General features: G+C 35.8%; 2 protein-coding genes across 2 annotated transcripts; both read left to right on the top strand.

Annotated features, from left to right (window-relative positions):
- The first annotated feature begins 6 nt into the window (after positions 1 to 6).
- On the top strand, positions 7 to 2,428 carry LOC111412042. The gene is made up of 4 exons (XM_023042779.1): positions 7 to 1,184; positions 1,340 to 1,603; positions 1,850 to 1,969; positions 2,137 to 2,428. The coding sequence occupies exons 1-4, from the start codon at positions 51 to 53 to the stop codon at positions 2,185 to 2,187; spliced, it is 1,569 nt and encodes a 522-aa protein (XP_022898547.1). The 5' UTR covers positions 7 to 50; the 3' UTR covers positions 2,188 to 2,428.
- Positions 2,429 to 6,318: 3,890 nt separating this feature from the next.
- LOC111412041 (putative ribosomal-protein-alanine acetyltransferase) lies at positions 6,319 to 16,490 on the top strand. Its single transcript, XM_023042778.1, has 2 exons — positions 6,319 to 6,627; positions 15,810 to 16,490. Exons 1-2 carry the CDS (start codon positions 6,384 to 6,386, stop codon positions 16,037 to 16,039), a joined length of 474 nt encoding a protein of 157 aa, XP_022898546.1. The 5' UTR covers positions 6,319 to 6,383; the 3' UTR covers positions 16,040 to 16,490.
- Positions 16,491 to 17,911: the final 1,421 nt, after the last annotated feature.

Raw genomic sequence — 17,911 nt, 5'->3', positions numbered from 1 at the left:
TCATTTGACTATCATAACTTCCTGAGTAAGAGAAATTGTTATTGATTTGAATGGTGGGAGGGAGGGAATTAGGGTTTCCGAAGATGAATGCTGGTAGTTTGAAAGAACAGTTGGTGAGGACGACTCTGAGGAATGTGAGATCAAAAGGGCACGTCTATGTTGAGCTCAGGGAAGATGGAAAGAAGTTGATATTCTTCTGTACTTTGTGTCTTGCCCCATGCTATAGTGATTCAATATTGTTCAATCACTTGAAAGGTAACCTACATTCTGAAAGGCTTGCTGCTGCAAAAGCTACATTATTAAAACCAAATCCTTGGCCATTCAATGATGGCGTGTTTTTCTTCCACGATGATTCATCAGATCAAGATAAGAGTTTACCTGTTTCGACTTCCGAGAGATTTAAGTTGTTAGACACCCACCATGTAGATGAGAATAACCTTGTTAGTTGTTGTGATCACTTGGGACCTAATGATATTTCACAAGTTGTTGAGGATGTTATGGGTTGTGATGACAGCTCCCATGATCAGCATCTGAATGGAAATGGTTCTGATCTGGTTATTCCAGGTGTGCTGCAGAAAGAAGAGGTATCTGACTTGGTTGTGAGGCAGATGGGTGTTGGACGAATTGCTGCTAGGATTTGTGAGAAGGATGTGGTTTCTAATGAAATTCGTAGAATATGGTGTGAATGGCTGGTGAACAAGGATTCTGCCAAAGAGGATACTTACTTGGTTCCAGAGCATGACTTTGCTGTTGTTGCCTTTGCTTATAATTACAATTTAGGTCGAAAGGCTTTACTTGGTGACATTAGATATTTGCTTCCCTCTCGTCTTAATTCAGAGGGTGAGTACAGTGGCAGTTCTAGGAGCAAGAAGAGGAAGTCATTTTCTGATCCAGAGGACATCAGTGAGGCTTTAAGTAACCAAAATGACTATTATGGGGAAGAGTCTCAATCTTTAGATAATCCAAACTCAAAATTACTGTTAGCTGGGAATGATGATCAGCTGGTGCAATCAACAATTATTGTGAGCAAATCCATTAGGAAAGCATTGAGAAGACAGCATACCATTGCTTCTGAGAGGTTATGCGATATCTGCCAACAGAAGATGCTGCCAAGTAAAGATGTGGCTGCGCTTTTGAACAGGAAAACTGGAAGACTTGTCTGTAGTAGTAGAAATTTGACTGGGGTATAACTCCTAGAACTTACTGCAGATAGTGTTTCAGTTTGAATATTCCAAATATCTTTTTCAGTATGAATATTCCAAATATCTTTCTTCGTTGCTATTATATATACAAGCTTTTAAAATTGTGTTTATAAGCTCTTATAATTGTGTTTCTGTAGGCTTTTCACGTTTTCCATATATCCTGCCTCATTCACTGGATACTTCTGTGTGAGAATGAAATTTATGTAAATCAGTCAGTTGCTCCTAAAGCGAAAGGAAAATCCCGGAGAAGGGTTAGAGCCAAGGATGGTGAAATGGGGAAGAAAGATGAGGCAAAAGCAACAAGCAAGCAAATATACTCTGTTTTCTGCCCAGAATGCCAGGGCACTGGTTTATACATCAATGGGGAGGAGCGGGAGAAACCAACTGTACCACTTTCTGAGGTTTGTAATTTTGGCTGGTGTTTGATTTTCTTATCCCAAACCTTCGCTTCATTGCAGTTAGTTTGAATGGATGTTCCCTTTTGTCAATATTAGTCTTTTCTCTTTACATATTGTAATTTTATCTTTGTTTCCTGAAACGTTGAGGAAAGAAGGTTTGGAGCGGTGCACCTAGCAGAAAGAAGTTAGTCTTCTTAGTTCTAAGGGATTAGGTGTCATTTTATGCTAAAGACTCCTCTTTCATTTCAGATGTTTAAGTATAAGATCAAACTAAATGATGCCCATAAAGCATGGATGAAGTATCCCGAGGTGTTGCAGAATTGCTCAATGGGCTTACATTTCCCTCCTCAATATGAGGATATGTGTCAGGTAAAGCTGACCTAGTTTTAGATCAACTTTATCCTGAAGAAGATAGTTACGATGATTGAAATTTTTTTCTCTATTCTGTTTTTGGGAAATGAATACATCTGATGTTTTACGAGGGTGAAAAACCTTCATGGATGTTACTAATTTTCATTCGCTTGCTTTTTTTCCAGGAGAATGTAGTTTCACTCAAATTGCTACGCTTCTATCGTGCCAATGACTAAATTCAGGCTCCTGGTTGCTGAGATTTTGAAGGCTTCAGTTAACTAACGACATTGACATGTAGAACTCATAACCTTGCATGTATTGTGGTGTAAATGCTGTGATTCTGAAAACAATGAGGTACTTCATTGAGTTGTATATGTGTAGAAACAGTTGACCTTTGTCGATGAATTTTCTGTATATTCCCTGACCCATGCATATGCTAGTGTTTGGCACAAATAAAATTGAATTGTTGTTGATCTATTGCTGGTTTATATTGAATAGCTTATTGCAGATAGATACAAGTTTATTTGAGATGGATTGCACCGTTATATGCTAGAATGCAACTTTTTTTGCCAAAGAGTTTAAACTCTTTTCAAGCAAGTTTATCTGACTGGGGAATACGTTAGTGTTATGTACAAATAGATCAACTGTTTCTTGATCCATTATTGCTTTTTACTGAATAGCTTATCACAGATGGATTGCACTGTTATGCTAGAATGCATATTTGTATCTGAAGAGTTCACTCTTTTCAAGTATGTTTATCTGGTTGGGGGCATATGTTACAAATCAGATTTTTATCCCCAACCTCCTTTTGCCCGTATACCGTTTGGCGGAGTACACGACTGCCATATGGTTAGATCTTAGCCTATATTTAAGTGTGCTTAAGATATTTTGGGCACACCAAATGGACTCTGTATGTCTCTTGAAGAACAGCTACATTATTACAATTTATTTATTTATTTATTTATTAAGGCTTCCTGAAATGCAGATGGCATTGCTTCTTGTCTTAAGAGTGTCTGTTCTAGGGATGGGCATAGTCTGATTCGGTTCTAATCCAAAATTTTCGGGTATTTAGTAAGTAGAACAGTTGAGTTCAAATTTAATTATGGAACCTTACGGATTCGGTTCCATTCAATTCTGATCGTTTCTTGTGTTTCATACTATAATTCAATTTTTTAATATTTATAAAGCTATATTAATTTAACTAATGATACATTAATTTTAGCTCTTACAAAATAGTGTAGTTCAATCTTATGTGTCTTTTTTTGTTGAGTTCTTTATAGATTTTATTGTTAAAATCACAGGAAGAAGAACATAGCGAATTCACAATAATTAAGGAAGGCGCTGTCGAGCTTCAATTTGATTTCTCCTGAACAGTAAAAACAATATTACGGTAGAATAATATATTTGAGTAAAACTTAGGGTTCGTTTGATTGTCAATATTTCACACATTTATGGTCGGAGTCATGCCTTGGTAGTCTGTTTGGACGTGCAATTGACATCGTGTATTCATTTGAAATTCCTACCAACGCAACCATTATAGAATCCTACCATTGTTTTTTCTTGAGATGATGCGATTTCTTTGTTCCTCTTTTTTATTTTAGATTCCAAATTGCTTGCGCTTTTATGCAACATTGTTACATCTAAAGATTGGTACCTCATCTCCAAAAAGTGATATTTATTATTGACTTCGAATTTTGTATCTCTGACATGGTCAATAGATTCCAATGTCTTTCACGTCCACACGAACTTGATTCTTGCACACTTGTACAAACTATTAGCAATCCGATGTTGGTGGAGTAGGTCGAGTGCACACCGACAGTCAAGTTGGAGTAATAAGTAGAAGAGTTTAGAAGGGGCTTTAGATGCAAGTCTCCAGTGTAAAAGGGGGTCAATTTTGGGGGATTCCGTGATAATAATATCAAAGTTGTAGTTTGTGATTCTTAACTTGTATTATCTTTGAAATAGCACATTGTGTGAGTTTTAGGATGATTGTTGGCAGTAGGATGGAGGAAATTGTATGTAGCCTCTTCTGTGTGGATGGCCACTTGTTGAAGGTGTCAATCAATCATAACCATTGTATGCTAATACCATTTTGTTGTCCACAAATCTGACAAAGGGTTTAGGCTTGACCTAATTGACATGATAAGGCAACGACGGTAGAGAATTGTTACATAAATCACATACCAAAGATACAAACTTGACCTACTTGGCTGGATAAGGTGACGACAATAGCTGTTAGAGTGAGGTGTTATTTATTCGATTAAAGTTGCTTATGTTTTCATGAAGAAAAATAGTATAGTTCAATAGTGCTCGAATCCCATATATAGTTATTCATTTAATGTACGGGCTTTTAAGTTTGTGGTGTAGTTGCTGGACTATGTTATGTTGCATGATGAAGGATGCACGACATTCGCAAACTTGGTTGAAGGCCGAAGTCGACGAAGGTGAGGCCCTCGCTGAGAACTAAAATTATTAAAAAAAGAAGAAGATGGTATTATTATGTTTTACCGTTATTTGAGGTCATTATACGACATTGTTTATATTAAAATAATGCATTTGATTAAATTGAAAATAAAGTTATTATATGGTGTTTTTATAAGTATAACTCGTTAATAACAATTTAATAAACTATAGAAAATTGATATTATTATATTTCACGTGCGAAATAATTTTGCATGGTTAAATTTTGTCCTCTAACTCTGAGTTAACTCTGCATGTCACACGTACATCATTCAAAGGAAACTTAGGTGGAACATTGTTCATGAAAAACGTAAGTGTACATATCCCGAAAAGCAATACAATAAGAAGTAAAAACCACCCCATGAATCTCGTGCATACTGAATTAAATTGTTGATTTAACTTTGTCGTAGTCTTTTTGTTTTATCTTCGCCTCTCATTTTGATACCTAATTTATCCAAGATGTTTTGTAGTTTCTCTCAAATAAATCAAATATACTTGAATATAATAACTAAATATACCTCAATGTAAATTACTACACATTCAAACGCGTTAATCGAGCAATAAATTCATATGGAGATTTCACGAACCATGAGAGTATCTCTACCTCCAATTCATGATTCCTATTGTACACTCTCTTCACAATTTACAAATAATCCTTGAAATAATCAGGAATCGGAAAATCAATTCAAAACCACAATAGAAATTTAATACAACTGAAGCTTAAATAGAGAACAGCTTAAATAGAGAACACCATAATTGAAATTAAGTTAGGTGTATAATGAATTTGTACTATTAGTTTGACAATGTGTGAGGGATAAAAATTGAGAAATACTTTGGTAGTACATGGTGCGACCGTCCTGTAAGGAAGGGCCACCTTGAAAGGGTGGCCCACCACACACCAAGATATGTAGGCCATCTACCGAGGTGGTGTCTCGACATTGGACGGTTGCATCACGTGGAGATATGACCGTCCTATCGTAGTAATTCTTTACGGTTGAAGTATTTATCGTAAAGATCTGGCCATTGATTTGACTAGTTGTAGAATTAGCATGATTGGGGTAAATTTCATTTGCAGTAAACTCTTACCTATATTTCAATTGGGTTACTAATGTTAGTTTTCCTTAATTGGATCAATAAACTTTAATTTACTTTCACTGAAAAAATTACTAGTTGGTTAACAGTCATATTAATTGATATTCTACTAATCGGCATTAAGTCCCGTTTGACCACCATTCTCATTCTCATTCTTTTTCTCTCTCTTATTTTCGACCACACAATTTTCCATAAAATAATATTACAAGTAAATCAAACACTTTTCATTCTTTTTCAATCACATTTTAAAAAAAAAATACCATTCCAACCATTAAAATTTGACAAAAATGGGGGCCAAACGAGGGCAAAATTAACGGGTTATCATCAACTAAAATTTTGATGGATTTTAAAAGTCCTTTATAAATTTAGAAATTCCCAATTTAAAATTTAATAGATTTAACGAAATTCATTAAAATTTAAGTATCGTAATTGAAATTTTAATGAATTTTAATGAAATTTTCCAAAATTTAGTTATCCTGAAAAATTACTAAAAAAATTTGAATGAATTTCAAATTTAAAAACACATATAACAATTTTTTTTTAAAAAAAATTTCACTATTTTTAATGAAATTCTTTATGAATTTTGTGGATATCTATTCAAACTTACAAAATTCATAAGATTTATGATTTTTTAAAATCCATCAAAATTTTAGCTGGGACAGTGACCCAATTTGAAATTAAATTGAAATGCTGTAATTAAATTAAGATAAATTAAAGTTTAATGACCCAATTAAGATTTTTCAGAAAGTTAAGTTACTGCAGATGTAATTACCTTAATCGTGGGGAGATAGGGCCAGAAGTACGATTGGGGCTTTCAATTTCTTTCACATTCCTGGTTTTGTAGAATTTCATTTGCTCTGTAGCAGTCTGGAGCCGTCGCATGGCAAATTGGGAAATAGTGGAATTGCACAGGAATTCGGCCAATTGGCCAAAAATGTTGGGGGAAATAGTAAGAATAGAGAAAAAGATCTTCCCAAAACATGAATCGCTTGCAAAAACATTCGAAGAAGAGCTCAGAAAGAAGAACTGTGGCTTGCTTTACTCTGAAATTGGAGGTGAAATTGCGGGATATGTCATGTATTCTTGGCCCTCCTCACTCTTTGCTTCAATTACAAAACTAGCAGGTTCAATTTTAAATGCTTTTACTCTCATTCTTACATTTTTTTAACCTCTTTAGGCATAATTTTTATATTTGGTTTATTTTCTTGTGTAATATTTTAATGGGGAAAGCAATATGCAGAACAGTACCGGGGTGTGTGCATGTGCGGGGGAGGACTTTTAATTTGTTTACATAACTGCAGTTTTTTGGGCGTTTCTTTGGGTAATGAAGGGGTAAGTAGCCGTGGGCGGTGGATAGAGAAGCCTTCAAAAGCTCGCCTTCATCAACCTAACAACCAGGACGAGCTTGCTCTTGTAGTAGGAGAAGCTACACTATTAGAACATAGGAATGATCTAATAGCCAAATTGGCACCTCTCTTTGTGAAGATGGTGTGGGATGACCTACTACAGCCCGAATGGCTTAAGATCTCAAGACCTAGTCATAAACACAGGAAGGGAGACCATAGGACCTGCAACGCACATTTTGCACCTGGATGGAGTCGCATGAAGTTGTTATGGTTGGAGCTCAGTTTTCAACCAACTCAACCAATAACCAGCAACTATAAACTTAAGATACAGAATATAAATTGTAATTACCTAAATTTAAGAACAAAATCTAAAATAACTTACAATACCAACTGCTTTTCATCTCATTAATAGACAATTCTATTACAGTGTAGGAAATTACAAGTAAAAGATAATTATAAAGAGAAAGAGATAGACCAGCAGAGTAAAAGGAAATAGACATGGAGAACAGATTAAGAGCAAGAAGAAGAGAGGAAGAACCGAGAAGAAGAAACACAGCAGCAGTAGACAGAGAAGTAGAAGAAGAAGAAAATCAGAGAAGAGGAAGACGAGAAATGGACGGTAGCAAGCCACTGTCCAATTCAACATTCATCTCTCTTTCCCAATGAAGAGATACAAACGTATATAGAATAAAACAAACCTAAAAGTAAAGGGCTTTGGGAAAGCCCACTAGCAATACAAGCCCAACTAGATAAGCCATGACAGAAGTATTAGATGTGATTATGTGCAAGACCTCAATAATACTCATCAGATGATGAGAATGCCAAAGAGGAGGTAGAAGAAATGGAGGACAAGATCAATCACTTGTTGGAATGAGCTGATGCATATATATGATAGGACCCTGAACTGTGGCTGTGAATTGCTACCCTTTCCACTGGTTGCTACTGGTAATTGAGATCCTGCTCAATTACAGATGTGAATTTAGTATAGGAGTAGCTGCTATCAGAGGAAGATGTAATATGATGAAGCAGTGTAGTAGAAGTGGCAGAATATGATAGAGAACTGGATGATTTATTCAATTGAAATGGAAAACAGAAATGAGATAATCCAAGGCATTCGAGAGGGCCTGGCTCTCCTCACTATTCTCACTACTTGCTTGAATGAAAAACTAATTCCCCTCCCCTTCATATTTATTGACATCTAATGACACCCCCCCCAAAAAAAAAAAAAAAAGATAACAGACTTCAAATTGAAAAATAATAACGGATTGCAACTGCCCATGGTCACTCATCTGCCTTGATTGCCTCTTTTTTAAGCCCATTTTCCCTATTATTTCTTCTCGCATACGCGGACATGATCGGGGGTCTATCATTACTTCCCCACCGAGTTCCACCTTGTCCTCAAGGTGGAAATCTGGAAACTACTGGCGGATTCTGTCAACCGGTTCCCAAATGGCTTCAAAAGCTAGACAATCCTTCCATTTTATCAGCACTTCCGGCCCGTTGAGCTCGCAATGTTAGGCCTAAACTGTAACAACGCCTCTAGCTCCACATTTAACTGATTATCTGCGACAGTTGTGGTGGAAATTCACAGGTAGTTTGGACCGCACCTATAGCTTTACGGTGTTGCGATACGTGAAACAATGGGTGTATGGACACCTTAGCCGAGAGTTTTAATTTACGAGCCTCCCGCCCAACTTTAGCTTCAACTTTGAAGGGTCTGTAGTATATGGAATAGAGTTTTACTAATGCTTTATAAACCACCAACTTTTGATGGTAAAGACGTAATTTAAGATAGACCAATTCACCAACCCCAACTGAATATCAGAGCGATGCTTGTTTGCTATACGCTTCATCCATTGCTGTGCGTGGTTTAGCTGCACTTTCAAGTACTGAAGGATTTCATCCCGATTCACTAACGATTGCTGCACTGAAGAGATGACTGTAATGCCCTTCTCAAAGGAAAGAACTTGTGGTGGTTCCCTACCGTAAACTGTGGCGACTTGAATCCTTAACAATTCGAATGTCACTAAATCATATACTAAAACTAATTTAAAGAATATTCAACACAATTATATAAAATATTAAAGCGCTTCACATTTTGATGGTATGCTGATAAGTACCTGAACTAAGCTTCATTGCTCTAGCCGGCTCTGCAGAGCTCTCGACGGAATCCAACCTTGACCAACACAAAAATGGAGATTATAAGCTGCTAACAGAGTTTATGTAATTGGAATTAATCAATGTGTTTGTAAGACAACGATATGGGACCAAAGATGAATTGAAATTTTATTGAATATCCATAATAGAATTGGAACAACTCCAAGGCGTTTGAGAGGCTTGGACTCTCCAATTGACTCAACCAAAAGAACATGAATGACTCCTCCGAATTTTCTCCAATACATTTATTCCCCTCTCTTACAAAGGACTCTTTCTCAAAGCACTTGTACTCTACTAACTAGAACTGAACTAGTTGCTGCCTTGTTTGCCTCCATGCTCCCAGTGCACTGCCCTTTCTTTCGTCTCACGTAGGTGAACTTTATCGGGGGCCTATCATTACCTCCCCCCTCCCCAACCCCCCAAGGTGGAAATCCAGAAATTGCTGTCGGATCATCTCAAAGGGTTCCCATGTGGCTTCAAATGTCGGAAGGTCCTTATCAGTACTTCCCGTTTTGTGCTAGAAGAGTTGGGTGTGTCCTGTAACACTGCCTCTGGTTCCACATGTAATTGTCCCTCTATAGTGAGTTTTGGTGGAAGTTGAGAAGCATCTGAACAGCCCGACTGCCCTAAGGAGTTGCGACACATGAACACAGGGTGTATCGCAGCCTCAGATGGTAGCTTAAACTTATATGCAACCTGTCCAACCCATGCCTCAACTTCAAACGGTCCAAAATACCGTGAGGACAACTTGGCAACCGGAGATGTACTACAGATTTCTGTCGGTAGGGACAGAGCTTGAGATACACAAATTCTCCTACTTTGAGCTGAATGTCACGGCGATGCCAATCAGCCCGCTGTCTCATTCTATGCTAAGCCCGTGTAAGCTGCAATTTCAGCTCTAGTAGTACCTCATCTCTGGCTAATAATGATTGTTCCGATGATGACATGATTGAAGTACCTTTCTCGAATTTCAACACTGGGGGTGGAGCACGCTCGTAAACAATCTGAAAAGTAGTGTATTTATTTGCTGTGTGAAATGAAGTGTTGTACCAATACTCAGCCTAAGGCAAACCATTGACTACATAGAAGTCATAGAAGAGGAAAAAACTACAGGACTATCTTAGGAAAAATTCCTAAGCTCTGATACTGTAACGCCCCAAATTTTATTGACTTAAATTTTGGGGTGTTACCGATATCGTTCCATAAACATATTTGATGCGGAAATATTTAATTGGAAATTTAAAACCCTTACATTTATTTGAACTCTTAAATACTAAATAAAATAGACAGTGTCATAACCTTTAGAACATTAATAGAAACAAAGAAAACACACCAAGTACTCTTGACAAATTTATTCGTAAACATTTCCTTAAAGATTTTATTTGGCAGCCGGCACACCGCTCACTACCATCCATGTCGATCGTACTGACCTGAAATATTAAAATTTGAAGGAGTGAGTGATTATACTCAGTAGGATACGTGCGTCCAAACAATACGATAACTTTTAAACATAAATTCATAACATTTCATACCATCATTTCATCAAGAGCAATCGCTAATCAATCGAAAGCTCTAACACATTTGAGAAAACCCGAAGGCGATCTAACATTTCATTTCATTTCATTTCATTGGGACCCGGAAGTCATTTAGCATTTCATGGGATAAATCACGTCAAAAAAATTACAATATTGAAAGGATGGATCAATTTGCACGTAGTATCCTACGTTGTTAGCTCGAATGAATATAAAAGGCAATACTAAATTCGCGTTTCAGATTTTTACTTCCGCCTATTACTGTGCTGAAGTATATGTATATTTTTTTCTTGGATGAGAATTATTTGGACGTAATGGGGGTATTTATAGGGTCCATATCAAAATTTCAAAATTTAGTATAATTGAAATGATGATGCCAATTAAATAAAGTTTACCATTTACGTTTACCTCAATTAAATGTGATTTACGTTTATGTATGGGACAGACTCCCAAAAAAGGTGGTTATCAAATTTTTCTACTTTTTTCTATCTAACATAATAACGTGTTTTATTCAATTTCGAAATACGCGTGGCAGAGTCAAAAGAATTGTATAGAAACGAATAATGCTATGTATGGCATTTAAAGTGTGAATGGGAAAGAAATGAATTTTTAATAGGCCAAAAATTTGCACATATGTCGTATTTGTTCGGTCTAAATCCCAGTATTCCATACAATCAACATTTATTTCTTTTCTATATATAAACAACGCATGGTAGTCCACGCTTACCAAATTCCAAAAATCAAGGCAACTAAATCATTTAAAAAAGGAACCTACCTTATCTACTATCTAACCTATAATTTCAAAAATCAAAATGGGACACTCCAATTACGTGTGACAGTGTATCTCTATTTCAAGATGTAATATCTTGGTGCTGAATTACTCAAATCGATTTTTCTCGAGCCTAAAATATATGATTAATTACAAGCAATCCAACGGGTATAATATTAATATACTTATCATTACTCTTATCACTTTTTAATTTTTGACCCAAATAAAAAAAAAAGTGTTTAGTCCTCGTTTTTTTTTTTCAAAATATAAAAATGTAACATATAAAACAAATACATTTTTATTCTAAAATTTTCGAAGCGTTACAGATACCATATAGATGAATAAGAATATGATTTCTAACTGTATTTCTCTAATAAAAATGTATAATTTATAGATTACAATGATCACTAATTTAGGAAACTAATTCTATACATAGAAATGGGCAATAATCTTTCCCCCGTGATAGCAGGCCCTAATGGCCGGAATTTAAGCAATTAAATTAGGAAAGGAATTAGTCTATACACAACTAATCAATTTTGGGATCAAATCAAGGATGTAATTCCTTTTTTCCATGACAATCATATTCTTGAGGATTTGTTAAAAGATTTGAGTAACGCTCAACTAAAAGCCTTCAAGGGGAGGAGGGGGTCACAAGTGAACCCCTTAAATCTCAAGCTTTTCTTTATGATTCGAGTGTCACTAAATCATAAACTAAAACTAATTTAAAGAATATTAAACACAATCATATAAATTATTAAAGTACTTACCAAAATTCAAATAATGTAATAAGTTTAATAAATTAACATAAGATGAGAAATATCTTAAAATATTTAAAATTAAATGAAATAATAATAGTTTGACAACATAATAATTTTATTATTGAAATTTTGCCACCATAAGCCATCTCTTTGTTGAGCGTCTCGAATTGTCAATTATTTGAAAAGTAGAGACATAATTGCGTGAGAATAATTCTCAATAAGCATGCGTGGATAATGAATTCATATTTGTATTTCTACGAAAAATTCATAACTTGCATATGGAGGTACGAAAAATAGACTGAACTTATATGATACTAAATTCTCGTGCATAGCGCTACTAAATTCCAGTCCATTCTTAATAAAATATACGTAACATGGACCAAACATAATATAGCCGTAGAAATATTATATGCATATACATTAGCCACCTTAAACATAAAGTAGAACTTACCTTTTCATTGGACAATTCAAAATGATAAAATGATTTATTGTTGGAAAGAGATCCTTGAGCCGTTTTAGGGTTGATTATTTACGTGTGATTGTATAAGTGTACGACTAAATTTAATATGAAAATGACAAGCGAGAGAAAGTGGAGACACAAAGTTATAGAGGTAGAGAGGGAGAGTGTGTAAATAGTTTTTGAGGGATAGTTTAGTGTTGGGTCTTTTCTCCTATTTATAGTAAAAATTCTTGATCATGTGTAAAAAAGTGAAAGGAAGTTACTAGATGTTTGGCATGATCAATGCATAAATGGTGTATTGTCATGAAAATGTCAAATCAATACCTTTAGTCATGTGGTCAAATCAATTCAGTTAGGTTAAAGCTTGGCGTAAATAATGCACATGGTTAAACCAATTTTTTTTATTTACGTGGTCAAATAATTACATTGGCTTAAAATGTGATGTGAATAATACATGTGGTCAATAAATCATCTTTAATTGAGATCAGTTGGCATATTTACATATGTTTTATGCATGATTTCATCTAACTTCGAAAAATAACTTTCTACTTGGGCCCTCAAACTATTGATCAATAACTAATAAGGTCATTAGACTATACCAATAATCAATAAAATCGTTAAATTTTAATAATAGCGCACTTAAGTCCTAAATTTAAATCTTAACTAGTAGTAAAATTTGTGGCGTTACATAAACAGTGTGGAAAGGAGCATTTTTTGTGGCGGTGTGAAATGAAGTGATGTACCAAAACTCAGCCCATGGTAACCATTGACTCCATGTCCGTAGTTTGCTTGTGGCGAAGCATCTTAAGTATGTCTATAAGCATCGATTGACCACCTCCATTTAGCCATCCGTTTGTGGATGGTTGATATTGGTTGCTATGGGAGAACTGTAGAAGGGGAAAGGGAGGAAAAGAAGAGAAAGGAGGGAAAACTAGAAGAGGAAGAAGAGAAGAGAATAGAGAAGAATTGGAGAAGAAATATATCACTTTTTATCCATTCAAGGTTGTCTTGATTACATCACATAACTCCCTTTATATAGGGTTTCAAAGGACATTATTCAAAGTAAGAAAGTATTATAAAAGCTAATAAATCAAACCATAATAATATTTCCTAAAAAACAATTTAAAATTAGAAACTAAATAAATAAAATCCCTTATAATACTCCATCAGTGGTATGCAATGCTCCTTTTAAGGGTAGTTCCCTGTGTCTTGAAAAGTTCTTCCCAAAATTTACTCATGAAGATCAGGTCCGTGTCAGACACATTGACTGGCTTATGCTGTGCAGGTGGACAACCTCTTGATTAAAAACATTGGCCACCTGAAGCGAATTAAAAGGATGTTTCAACCTGATGAAGTGACCACACTTGGCCTATCAACTACTACCAGGATAGTGTTCCACCCCTCTGACTTTGGCAGCCCCTTAATGAAGTCTAACGATATGTCAGTTCAAACATGGTCCGGTGTAGGCAATGGTTTTAGGAGACCTTGGGGTGATAACGCCATGTATTTATTTTGCTGGCACACTCTGCAGCAGGCAACAAATCTCTAACTTCCTTCTTCACGCCATTCCAATACACCTACTATGCTACCCTTTTGTACGTCTTAAAAAAACCCGAATGGCGGACTCCAGTGTTGTGAAATTCTTAACACCAATCTGCCCTTATAATAAAACATCCCTTCCAACAACGATTAACCAAACTTGGCCCCCTGTCCTGTTTGTAACCCTGCAATTATCTCCTGCATGTCAATGTCTGCAGCCACTGCCTGCGTTATGTCCTCTGTTTGCAGCACACTAGGAAGAGAGACAGCGAAGAAACTAACCATTGGAACCATTCTTGACTGAGCATCTGCAGCCTTGTTCTCAAGGCCGAGGTGGTATTGAATTTCAAACTTCCTAAGAGTTCGGTCAACCATTTCAAATGTTCGTCGCTAACATAACAAGATGTTCAAGAAGGAACTTTGGGCTTCGCTGATCTGTGCGCACAATAAAGTGCCTCTCCAATAAGTAATGGTATGTTGAACACGGTAGCCATGAATTCTCGCTCATAATTGACTTGCACCGTGCACTTATTGGCAATATTTGGTTGAAGCAATCAGATGCCTCTGCTGCATCAGTACCGCTCCCAAACCATGTCCTGAGGCATCGGTCTCAACCACAAACTCGTGCAAGAAATCAGGCAAAGCAAGTATTGGAACCTCCGTCCCGGCCCTTTTTAGATTACCGAAAGCTGTCCCAGCCGCTTCACTCCAACTAAACCCATTCTTTTTAAGTAATTCTGTCAGCGGCCAAGCAATTTTTGCATACCCAGCGATAAAATGCCTATATTTATTGCCATGTCCCTACCCTTTTCCCTGAAAAATAGCGACAGATTGCTGCAGCCCCATGGTCACTCATCTGCCCGGACTGCCTCTTTGTTAAGCCCATTGTCCCTCTTATTTCTTCTTGCATATGAAAAGATGATCGAGGGTCTATCAATATCCTGGTGCAATTTATTGGTGTTGAGGCTTGCAAGACACTTTGAATGCTTGGTAGCATTCAAACAAGAATACGACGAGTCCTTAAAGAACAACCTGCACAATTGAATAACCAAACCATCGAGCATGATAGTGTTGTCAGATGGTGGGAGACCAATGACCATTACTACTGGTCTGATAGAATAATCAGGTTTTCGTCGGTTGCTTATAAGGATGGGTCTAGAAATCTGACCTGAAGTGAAACCTATCCTAGAGGCAGTGGACGAAACCTATTATAGCACACCAAGTGCTTAACTCAACAGTGCCAACCTGACATCACCAACATATATTGTAGTTCTTGTTTCCAGAATATCTGTCTAACTTGTAAGCAGAAGGTTATCTAATAAAGGAGAAGCCAGTGTGCACCTTTATTTTATAAGCTTTACACAACTTAGTTTTCGAAGGACTCTAGACCGATTGCAAATAAAATTCTGCTTCTGAGTAAGTTCTATGACTATAAATACAAGTGGTTAGCCTCTATTTGATGAACATGCACTCTAGACCTAATAAAACTTTACTAGTTCTCTGGCTCGAGCTTTAGCTCATTTGGGTATTCGATCAATCTCCAGTGGCAATGCTCCTAATTGTCCAACTTAGTCACACACTATGAAATGCGGTATAGTTTGATGAGTGGTATATTTCCTGTAATTTTCCTTGTCATTCTTAGGTTGGTCAGAAGAACCTGCTAATCATCAGATGTGGTTGAATGTTCTGAAATTGCAATGTAGAACTTGACTTTTTACCTGATGGCATTACTTGTCTTAATTCAGTCAAAGAGAACCATAGAAGAAGAGGCCATGGCGAAGCATTGCTTAACGCAGCTATACAGAAATGCAGGACTAGAAATGTTCACCGCATATCACTTCATGTAGATCCCTCTAGAAGCCCAGCTATGAGTCTTTACAAGAAACTTGGCTTTCAGGTGGATAGTCTGATAGACGGTTACTACTCTTCAGATCGGAATGCCTATAGAATGTACTTGGATTTTGATATGGATTAGCAAAATGAAATTTCAAAGTTATTTGAGCAGCATGGCGAAATTGCACTGGTTAGCAAAATCCAGTGACAATGGATACAAGCTTTTGGACTTGAGCAGATCAAAACAAGCATTGCTGCAGGGTCAACTCAGAGGATTATGATCATTGGATTCGGTGTGTGATGTCATGCATCCTTAAGTAAGTCCCTTTCGTCTGTATTCATTGAACAGCATGCTCTGATATGCATCAATGCTCCATTATGTTTTCTATGAATAATCATATTGGATTGGCTGTATGTTTATATGGAATGTATCTGTCAATTAGTAATAGGCCTTTAGTGCTTACACTACTACATATGGAGGACATTTTTTGGGTTACATCCTTCGATCCGATTGTTAGCAGAGGATATTTCTTGAAAAGGGTATCATTTTATTACTTTTGGTGATACAAAATCCATCTGTTTCCTTGATACTCTCTGTAATGTCCCGACCCATATGGATCGAAACGTCACTAAATTAACTGTACTTTAGCTGTAAATTAATTAACTATATTTTTATTGGAAGGTATAAAAATTAAATTTTAGAATTTAATTCAAGAATGTTGTTCTTTTTTTTTTAATTATTATTATAAATAATTCAATACTAAAAGAAAACAATTTCAAAAATATTTTAGAATGGGTTCCATGCATGTATTATGTAACGATTATTGACGTGAAATTTTTGGTATCGGCCTCGAAACTTCACCAAATTTTAATGTAAAGTAGAAAATTCCTTATAATATAACATTATCAAAAAAATTAGTTTCTATCGGCATCATATATTAAAATATTTTTCAAAACCTAGCAGCGACTCGATTGAAAGGTAAATTGGTGCAATTCATTTAAAATTACATATAAAATTTCACAAACATCAAAATCACATGATTTCAAATTTATTCAATAGCTAATCCAAGATACTATTAAATCCAATTGGGTTCGTCCAGAAATTCTAAGTAACGATCGAGTTATGAATTTTGAAGTCCTTTAGAAACTGGAAAGCAACAACACTAGCTAGTGCAGTTTACCTTAAGTGACATAAAATCTCATCGACATTGGATTAACATGATTCCAAGTTTATTCAGTAATTAACTTATGAGGCTATTCAACACTACTAGCTTTGTATAAATATGCCAAGTAACGAAAGAGTTTTAAATTTTTTAAAACGAAGCCAAAATTGAAATTTTTGAAGAGACGGCAAAACTTTAAATCACTAACATTTTTTGTAAACGGTGATTTGTAAATTTATTTCTATGACACATATCTACTTTCAAACATAATTTATTCATAAAGAAATATTCTTAGAAGAGTTCCATATGACGTCCATAGAAATTCAAAAAAAATAATAATAATAATAAACATAAACATTTCATGATTTAATTAAAATTTTCAAGTTATTGGCTTTCTCCATGGCATGTCGCATCATCATTTACTATCATCCACACTTCAAGGAAAATCCATTCAACCTGTAGGAAGGGAGTTAACCCATGAGTTTGAAACTCATTAGAAATCATCGGTGCATTTCGCTATAAAATTAGAAATTTCGAACTTTAAATTCATATCGTCGCACGTAGATGGATTTTCGATAAAATCCAATTACTATAGCATTATCATAACACGTAGAGCCAGAAAATGATCATTCAAACTGTCGTAGTGCCAAAGTACCGTACCCGGAGGTACAATTTCTTTCAGGCATTTATCGAAAAATCATAATTTGAAAATGAAATAAACACTTGCACCTCTACTCATCTTGAATTTTCTTGGATATAAAATAACCAAATGTATAAAGAATATTTCTTCTTCACACCCTTACTAATCCTTAGGCTTAACTTGACATGAAGTATATTTGAGAGAAAATAAG

This window comes from Olea europaea, chromosome 16 (genome assembly GCF_002742605.1).
Source record: "Olea europaea var. sylvestris chromosome 16, O_europaea_v1, whole genome shotgun sequence".
Taxonomy (NCBI): Eukaryota; Viridiplantae; Streptophyta; class Magnoliopsida; order Lamiales; family Oleaceae; genus Olea; species Olea europaea.
The sequence above is the reverse complement of the archived record's forward strand: the minus strand, read 5'-3'. Positions and strand labels throughout refer to the sequence as shown.